Source organism: Oncorhynchus clarkii, unplaced genomic scaffold, assembly GCF_045791955.1.
Source record: "Oncorhynchus clarkii lewisi isolate Uvic-CL-2024 unplaced genomic scaffold, UVic_Ocla_1.0 unplaced_contig_8869_pilon_pilon, whole genome shotgun sequence".
Lineage (NCBI taxonomy): Eukaryota > Metazoa > Chordata > Actinopteri > Salmoniformes > Salmonidae > Oncorhynchus > Oncorhynchus clarkii.
Window position 1 is genome coordinate 159,438 of NW_027260947.1, and position 9,508 is coordinate 168,945.

Below are 9,508 nucleotides of genomic sequence, written 5' to 3' on the forward strand. Positions count from 1 at the left end.
TTATAGAAGAAGTATATATTATAGTAGAAGTATATATTATAGAAGAAGTATATCTTATATAAGAAGTATATCTAATTGAAGTATATATTATAGAAAAAGTAGATCTTATAGAATAAATATATCTTATAGAAGAAGCATATCTTACAAAAGAGGTATATATTATAGTAGAAGTATATCTTATAGAAGAAGTATATCTTATAGAAGAAGTATATCTTATAGAAGAAGTATATCTTACAGAAGAGGTACAGTGCCTTGCGAAAGTATTCGGCCCCCTTGAACTTTGCGACCTTTTGCCACATTTCAGGCTTCAAACATAAAGATATAAAACTGTATTTTTTTGTGAAGAATCAACAAGTGGGACACAATCATGAAGTGGAACGACATTTATTGGATATTTCAAACTTTTTTAACAAATCAAAAACTGAAAAATTGGTTGTGCAAAATTATTCAGCCCCTTTACTTTCATTGCAGCAAACTCTCTCCAGAAGTTCAGTGAGGATCTCTGAATGATCCAATGTTGACCTAAATGACTAATGATGACAAATACAATCCACCTGTGTGTAATCAAGTCTCCGTATAAATGCACCTGCACTGTGATAGTCTCAGAGGTCCGTTAAAAGCGCAGAGAGCATCATGAAGAACAAGGAACACACCAGGCAAGTCCGAGATACTGTTGTGAAGAAGTTTAAAGCCGGATTTGGATACAAAAAGATTTCCCAAGCTTTAAACATCCCAAGGAGCACTGTGCAAGCGATAATATTGAAATGGAAGGAGTATCAGACCACTGCAAATCTACCAAGACCTGGCCGTCCCTCTAAACTTTCAGCTCATACAAGGAGAAGACTCATCAGAGATGCAGCCAAGAGGCCCATGATCACTCTGGATGAACTGCAGAGATCTACAGCTGAGGTGGGAGACTCTGTCCATAGGACAACAATCAGTCGTATATTGCACAAATCTGGCCTTTATGGAAGAGTGGCAAGAAGAAAGCCATTTCTTAAAGATATCCATAAAAAGTGTTGTTTAAAGTTTGCCACAAGCCACCTGGGAGACACACCAAACATGTGGAAGAAAGTGCTCTGGTCAGATGAAGCCAAAATTGAACTTTTTGGCAACAATGCAAAATGTTATGTTTGGCATAAAAGCAACACAGCTCATCACTCTGAACACACCATCCCCACTGTCAAACATGGTGGTGGCAGCATCATGGTTTGGGCCTGCTTTTCTTCAGCAGGGACAGGGAAGATGGTTAAAATTGATGGGAAGATGGATGGAGCCAAATACAGGACCATTCTGGAAGAAAACCTGATGGAGTCTGCAAAAGACCTGAGACTGGGACAGAGATTTGTCTTCCAACAAGACAATGATCCAAAACATAAAGCAAAATGTACAATGGAATGGTTCAAAAATAAACATATCCAGGTGTTAGAATGGCCAAGTCAAAGTCCAGACCTGAATTCAATCGAGAATCTGTGGAAAGAACTGAAAACTGCTGTTCACAAATGCTCTCCATCCAACCTCACTGAGCTCGAGCTGTTTTGCAAGGAGTAATGGGAAAAAATTTCAGTCTCTCGATGTGCAAAACTGATAGAGACATACCCCAAGCGACTTACAGCTGTAATCGCAGCAAAAGGTGACGCTACAAAGTATTAACTTAAGAGGGCTGAATAATTTTGCACGCCCAATTTTTCAGTTTTTGATTTGTTAAAAAAGTTTGAAATATCCAATAAATGTCGTTCCACTTCATGATTGTGTCCCACTTGTTGTTGATTCTTCACAAAAAAATACAGTTTTATATCTTTATGTTTGAAGCCTGAAATGTGGCAAAAGGTCGCAAAGTTCAAGGGGGCCGAATACTTTCGCAAGGCACTGTATATATTATTGAAGAAGTATATATTATAGTAGCAATGATACACCCTTCTAGGGAAAGTTTCCTGGCCTCTGTGCATCTGCTTGCAGGCCGGGATACTGTTAAACACGTTGACAACTGTTGATCTAAGAAGGGCTTCATAAATAAATGTGATTGATTGATAGAAGAGACACAACATACTTGTCACAGCCACGTGCCGGTTGGCCTTTCCCTCATCGATGACATCCATGACTTCCTCTGGACTGGACACAAAGCGCTCTGTACAACCCTGGGACAGGATCACATCACAGGTTTAACAGGTTGGTGCCTTTTATGATTTCTATAACATTTTTTTTATTTTAACAATTAACTAGGCAAGTCAGTTAAGAACAAATTATTATTTAAAATGACAGCCTAACCCGGCCAAACCCTTCCCTAACCCTGACGACGCTGGGCCAATTGTGCGCCGCCCTATGGGGCTCCCGACCACGGCCGGTTGTGTTACAGCCCGGGATCAAACCCGAGTCTGTAGTGACGCCTCTAGCACTGCGCCTTAGACCGCTGCGCCACTCAGGGGGCAGCCTTATAATAAGACATTACATAGGCTGAAACATGCTTATGACAAGAAATAAAGCATTATACACCTGCAGAATGTGTTACCTAACCATCTGTTCTGCTCACCTTGACATGTGTTACCTAACCATCTGTTCTGCTCACCTTGACATGTGTTACCTAACCATCTGTTCTGCTCACCTTGACATGTGTTACCTAACCATCTGTCCTGCTCACCTTGACATAGGGAACTCTGTTCTTGTCCTCATGCACAGCCAGGTTGGTCTTCGACACTGGAAAAGAGGGAAACAAGTCATTAGGAAAGGAAAGGGGGACAGCTAGTCAGTTGTCCAACTGAATGCATTCAACTGAAATGTGTCTGAATCAGAGAGGTGCGGGGGGGGGGGGGGCTGCCTTAATCGACATCCATGAGAGCAGTTGCTGTCTTGTTCTGCCTTGTTCAAGAGTAGAACGCCAGATTTTTCCACCTTGCCGCCTCGGGGATTTGAACCAGTGACCTTTCGGTTACTGGCTCAACGCTCTTAACCACTAGGCTACCCCATTATGACCTGTCTAAAATGATCTCTTCAAAAGACTTCTCTTTGAAGTCCATCCAACACGAGTTCTTCTTACCATCTAGTAAGTCTCGGATCTTGTCCAGGTAGATCTCAAAATACGAGACCTGCACAAGAAAACAGGAATCAATACAGGGTACATTTTGATGACCATAGAAATGGTAGGAGGCCGTCTGCGCTCCTTAAAGGTCCAAAATTTGGTCCCAAAAAATAGGTATCAAAATGGAAGGGATGGAGACTGACACACTGTTTAACCTTAAACATTTTGATGACCAGACATCTTGTTGATATGGATTTGATACTTGTAGAATGACTTTGTCTTTTTTATTGGGCCCTGAGGGAATAAATAAAGTTGAATTTAACAATTGAATACCTTGATGTGGAACTCGAGGTTCTCGTCCATGGAGTAGATGTGATCGAAGATGTCGTGAGCGATGCGTGGGATGATGCCCATCAGCTGGGGGTCGTGGAGCTTGCCCTGCGATGAGGAACAATACATTACATCACACTCAATACTGATTATTATCACTAAATAGTCTGGGGTCCGGGGAACATCCCGTATAGGCAACCTGTTCTATATACACTGAATATCTACAGCGGTTCTATGTAATAGACATCTATACTCCCAAGAAGCAGCTGTTCTATATGCTGTTCTCTATCTACTGCTGGCTTTAGCTGATCCTTGCTGTTCAGGGATGAAGAAACAACGGCCACTTTAAAAACCCATTAACTGCTCGAGGATAAACGCAACCTATAGCGTTGGTGGTCCAGTTCTGTAAATCACCCACACTACAGAACCATAATCTCACCCTAAATCAATTCAGTCTCAGAGAGTAATGAAATTACGCAATGTATGTCTGCCACCCTAACTGATCTGATGTGTTTTACTGCTGTTAGAAAGGCTGGACTGACTTCCAGTGAAACATCATGTCAGAAAGCTCTCTGCTGAACTGTCTGAGAATAATCTGTTCAGTCGTCTTGGTACCGTGTTCTCAGGGCGTACTGTACCTACAACATACAGGCTGCCTTTAGATCATATATTCCTTGTCTCTGTTCATTTAGGCAGGTGCCATTACTACAGAGAATCAGGCTGACCTCCATGGTGTGGGTCTTCCCCGAGGAGGTCTGTCCATAGGCAAAGATGGTTCCATTGTATCCTCCAAGGACGTCTGTGTGAATACAATACAATACAGTTCAACTTCATTTGTCCAGAAATGTGTATTTTGTCTGGTGTTTTTTTACCAACCCGCCGGACACCACACATACACAAGGAATGTGGATCAGTCATATTAACACTTATTCTACAAGGGGAAGGACTCGCCAGCTGGGGTTAGCATCCTTCAACAATCTGTCTGGGGTTAGCCTACCTTCAACAATCTGTCTGGGGTTAGCCTACCTTCAACAATCTGTCTGGGGTTAGCCTACCTTCAACAATCTGTCTGGGGTTAGCATCCTTCAACAATCTGTCTGGGGTTAGCATCCTTCAACAATCTGTCTGGGGTTAGCCTACCTTCAACAATCTGTCTGGGGTTAGCATCCTTCAACAATCTGTCTGGGGTTAGTCTACTTTCAACAATCTGTCTGGGGTTAGCCTACCTTCAACAATCTGTCTGGGGTTAGCATCCTTCAACAATCTGTCTGGGGTTAGCCTATCTTCAACAATCTGTCTGGGGTTAGTCTACCTTCAACAATCTGTCTGGGGTTAGCCTACCTTCAACAATCTGTCTGGGGTTAGCATCCTTCAACAATCTGTCTGGGGTTAGCATCCTTCAACAATCTGTCTGGGGTTAGCATCCTTCAACAATCTGTCTGGGGTTAGCCTACCTTCAACAATCTGTCTGGGGTTAGCCTACCTTCAACAATCTGTCTGGGGTTAGCATCCTTCAACAATCTGTCTGGGGTTAGCCTACCTTCAACAATCTGTCTGGGGTTAGCCTACCTTCAACAATATGTCTGGGGTTAGCATCCTTCAACAATCTCTCTGGGGTTAGCCTCCCTTCAACAATCTGTCTGGGGTTAGCATCCTTCAACAATCTGTCTGGGGTTAGCATCCTTCAACAATCTGTCTGGGGTTAGCCTACCTTCAACAATATCTCTGGGGTTAGCCTACCTTCAACAATATCTCTGGGGTTAGCCTACCTTCAACAATCTGTCTGGGGTTAGCCTACTTTCAACTATCTGTCTGGGGTTAGCCTACCTTCAACAATCTGTCTGGGGTTAGCATCCTTCAACAATCTGTCTGGGGTTAGCATCCTTCAACAATCTGTCGGGGGTTAGCCTACCATCAACAATCTGTCTGGGGTTAGCCTACCATCAACAATCTGTCTGGGGTTAGCATCCTTCAACAATCTGTCTGGGGTTAGCCTACCTTCAACAATCTGTTTGGGGTTAGCCTACCTTCAACAATCTGTATGGGGTTAGCCTACCTTCAACAATCTGTATGGGGTTAGCCTACCTTCAACAATCTATTTGGGGTTAGCCTACTTTCAACAATCTGTTTGGGGTTAGCCTACCTTCAACAATCTGTTTGGGGTTAACCTACCTTCAACAACCTGTTTGGGGTTAACCTACCTTCAACAATCTGTCTGGTGTTAACCTACCTTCAACAATCTGTCTGGGGTTAACCTACCTTCAACAACCTGTTTGGGGTTAACCTACCTTCAACAACCTGTTTGGGGTTAACCTACCTTCAACAATCTGTTTGGGGTTAACCTACCTTCAACAACCTGTTTGGGGTTAACCTACCTTCAACAACCTGTTTGGGGTTAACCTACCTTTAACAATCTGTTTGGCACAGGCATCATAGACCTGCTCCTGGGCTGTATTGGGAGGCAGGACGCGGTCAAAGACATACGGTTTTCCCTGTCCAGAACAGACAAAATGCACAGTGATTACAGAGCTCTATGGGAAAGAGGTAATGGGTAAATACCACCTCATACTTTATTCTCTCTAACACTATGTTAATGGTAATCAATCATCAATAGCAGAGCTTGTGAATGGTAATCAATCATCAATAGCAGAGTTTGTGAATGGTAATAAATATTCAATAGCATAGCTTGTGAATGGTAATCAATCATCAAAACCAGAGCTTGTGAATGGTAATCAATCATCAAAACCAGAGCTTGTGAATGGTAATCAATCATCAATAGCAAAGCTTGTGAATGGTAATCAATCATCAATAGCAGAGCTTGTGAGTGGTAATCAATCATCAATACCAGAGCTGGTGAATGATAATTAATAATCAATAGCAGAGCTTGTGAGACAATTACAATAGAGCTACAAGCAGCAGGTTTAATCAACACGATCCAGCCTGGTCTATGGGGACGGACACAACACAAGACAACCAGCCTGTCAGCAGCTGAGCTATCTGTCTGTAGACTACAGGAGAATGAGGAGATGTCTGTACCAACTGAGCTATCTGTCTGTAGACTACAGGAGAATGAGGAGATGTCTGTACCAACTGAGCTATCTGTCTGTAGACTACAGGAGAATGAGGAGATGTCTGTAACAGCTGAGCTATCTGCAGGCTGCAGGAGAATGCATTGATGTCTGTAACAGCTAGCAGGCCTACTGCTTTAAACAGAGGCTTCTGTTCTTTCTCTGGAACTAAAGTGATTGATGTGAGATCTCATAGGCCTTCATAATACACAACTGCATTAGGCCTCAATTTCATATTATATTAGGTAAATATGTGGTATACAGTGTACTTCCTTAACACACACACTGACACAATGTTTCATTATGATGGCAGGCAACCTTATGCATAATACATGAACACTGAACGGGTGTTGAGCAAGGGGAGGAGCTTAATGACGAGATACTGTTTACAGACAGACAAGCTATTGTGATGAGAACTCTGTAGGCCTTCTGTATAGAAGACATTTTAATAAGATGCTGCCCGTGAGCATGCAAAATAAGACCTTTAGCTCTTATCTAGATGTTTTGCAAGAATCTGTCGACACTTGCTCGTTGAGCGTCTTATTCCAAATTTATGGGCATTAATATGGAATTGTTCCACCCTTTACTGCTGTAACAGCCTCTCCACTCTTCTGGGAAGGCTTTCCACTAGATGTTGGAACATTACTGCTGTAACAGCCTCTCCACTCTTCTGGGAAGGCTTTCCACTAGATGTTGGAACATTACTGCTGTAACAGCCTCTCCACTCTTCTGGGAAGGCTTTCCACTAGATGTTGGAACATTACTGCTGTAACAGCCTCTCCACGCTTCTGGGAAGGTTTTCCACTAGATGTTGGAACATTACTGCTGTAACAGCCTCTCCACGCTTCTGGGAAGGCTTTCCACTAGATGTTGGAACATTACTGCTGTAACAGCCTCTCCACGCTTCTGGGAAGGTTTTCCACTAGATGTTGGAACATTACTGCTGTAACAGCCTCTCCACGCTTCTGGGAAGGCTTTCCACTAGATGTTGGAACATTGCGGTGGGGATTTGCTTTTATTCAGCCACAAGAGCATTAGTGAGGTCGGGTACTGATGTTGGGTGAATAGGACTGGCTCGCAGTCAGCGTTTCAATTCATCCCAAAGGTGTTTGACGGGGTTGAGGTCAGGGCACTGTGCAAGCCAGTCAAGTTCTTCGACACCATCTCGACAAACCATTTCTCTATCGACCTTGCACGGTGGCATTGTCTTGCTGAAACAGGAAAGGGCCTTCCCCAAACTGTTGCCACAAAGTTGGAAGCAAATGATCATCTAGAAGGTCATTGTATGCTGTAGCGTTAAGATTTTCCTTCAATGGAACTAAGGGGCCTAGTCCGATGCATGAAAAACAGCCCCAGGCCATAATTCCTCCTCCACCAAACTTTACAGTTGGCACTATGCATTCGGGCAGGTAGTGTTCTCCTGGCATCCGCCAAACCCAGATTTGTCAGTCGTGCTGCCAGATGGTGAAGCGTGATTCATCACCCCAGAGAACGCATTTCCACTGCTCCAGAGTCCAATGGCGGCGAGCACCACTCCAGCCGAGGCATGGCATTGCAGATGTTGATCTTAGGCTTGTGTGCGGCTGCTCGCTTCAGCGGTTCCGTTCTGATAGCTTGTGTGGCCTACCACTTCGCGGCTGAGCTGCTGTTGCTCATAGATGTTTCCACTTCACCATAAAAGCACTTACAGTTGACTGGGGCAGCTCCACTAGGGAAGACATTTGACCAACTGACTTGTCGGAAAGGTGGCATCCTATGATGGTGCCACATTCAAAGTCACTGAGCTCTTCAGTAAGGCCATACTACTGCCAATGTTTGTCTATGGAGATTGCACGGCTATGTGTTCGATTTTATACACCTGTCAGCAACAGGTGCGGCTGAAATAGCTGAATCCATTATTTGGAAGGGATGTCCACATACATTTGCATATATAGTGTATCTTGATTAGGCAGGTGATGGGCACACACAGCGTAAGGCTGGAGAAGTGTATATGACTCCCTTGTCACTAGCTGAAAACCTGAACTTGAAGAATCATTCAAGCCAAGCCAGTCATCCAACTACTGTACTGTAATCCATTGACATCAATTTAACAGGCTTGCCACTTTTAAAATGGTAACATTAAATAAATCCTATTAGATCCAATCCAATCAACACGTTCAAAGGTATAGGCTGCGTGTGCTTTGTAGTTAGTAGAATGAGAGGAAATGCCTTATATGGTGTTTATTTCCCTATTATGAGTGCTTCCATTCACCACAGGTGACAGAGAAGGACAGTATGTTAGCCACCTGGAATCTGCCACCTCAGCAGAGTGAATACCGCATAACAGCAGTGTCAAAGCACAATCTGTCTCTTTGGCAACAGCCCCGGGTCCCTGTCTCTCTCTGGCAACAGCCTCGAGTCCCTGTCTCTCTCTGGCAATGGCCCAGGTCCTGTCTGACAACAATTCCCAATACTCCATCTCTCAGGCCATCAGCTGCCGCTGGAGATAGCTACAGCGCAACACAATCAAAACATGTAGGCTACCAACAAATCCTCTGCAGGGGGTCACAAACATTTTTTGGAATGTTTGTGGAAGTTGCAACAAACATTTTTTTTAAACAAAAACCCATAGGCTACAATCCAATGTGCTGCGTGTAAAGATTGTCAATACATTGGGCGCTCTCTATTGCAAATGCTCACTGCATTGCACATTGCCTCTGCGCGTTTTGCTAGTGTTTGAGTCGTCTAGTTGTGGCAACAATAGACCTACACAAGCAACGTTATATACAGCAGATACATGAACTATTAGATACAGCACTTACAGTTATAACCACGGTGTCGTCTTCTTTGAATTTGGGGATGTATTTGTCTCCTCTTGTTATTTCGGATTCATTTAGTGGCCTGAATCGGCACATTACTTTCACGCCGTATTCGGCTGCAGCATCCGCCATGGTTGCGTTCTATCCAGGCAAGAAGATATCCAGATCAACTTTGATCCGCGGATGGTTTTTATCTGTTGAATGATTGTAAGTAAACCAACTAGTCCTTCACTCAAAGTGCCTCTATTTCTCTACGCCACGGGCATTTAGTTGAGACAGAGAAATCAACTGCAATC

At 43.6% G+C, this 9,508-nt stretch overlaps 1 protein-coding gene across 1 annotated transcript in view; it reads right to left on the reverse strand.

Annotated features, from left to right (window-relative positions):
* The window catches only part of LOC139402481 (kinesin heavy chain-like), a 47,557-nt gene extending 38,194 nt beyond the window's left edge, over nt 1–9,363 (reverse strand). The window contains exons 1-7 of the mRNA XM_071146442.1: nt 9,216–9,363; nt 5,751–5,838; nt 4,072–4,145; nt 3,350–3,454; nt 3,035–3,083; nt 2,639–2,694; nt 2,051–2,138 (exon numbers count right to left, since the gene is read on the reverse strand). Coding sequence (XP_071002543.1) covers nt 2,051–2,138; nt 2,639–2,694; nt 3,035–3,083; nt 3,350–3,454; nt 4,072–4,145; nt 5,751–5,838; nt 9,216–9,344 — 589 coding nt within the window. The 5' untranslated portion in view covers nt 9,345–9,363. The remainder of the gene's footprint in view (nt 1–2,050; nt 2,139–2,638; nt 2,695–3,034; nt 3,084–3,349; nt 3,455–4,071; nt 4,146–5,750; nt 5,839–9,215) is intronic.
* Nucleotides 9,364–9,508: the final 145 nt, after the last annotated feature.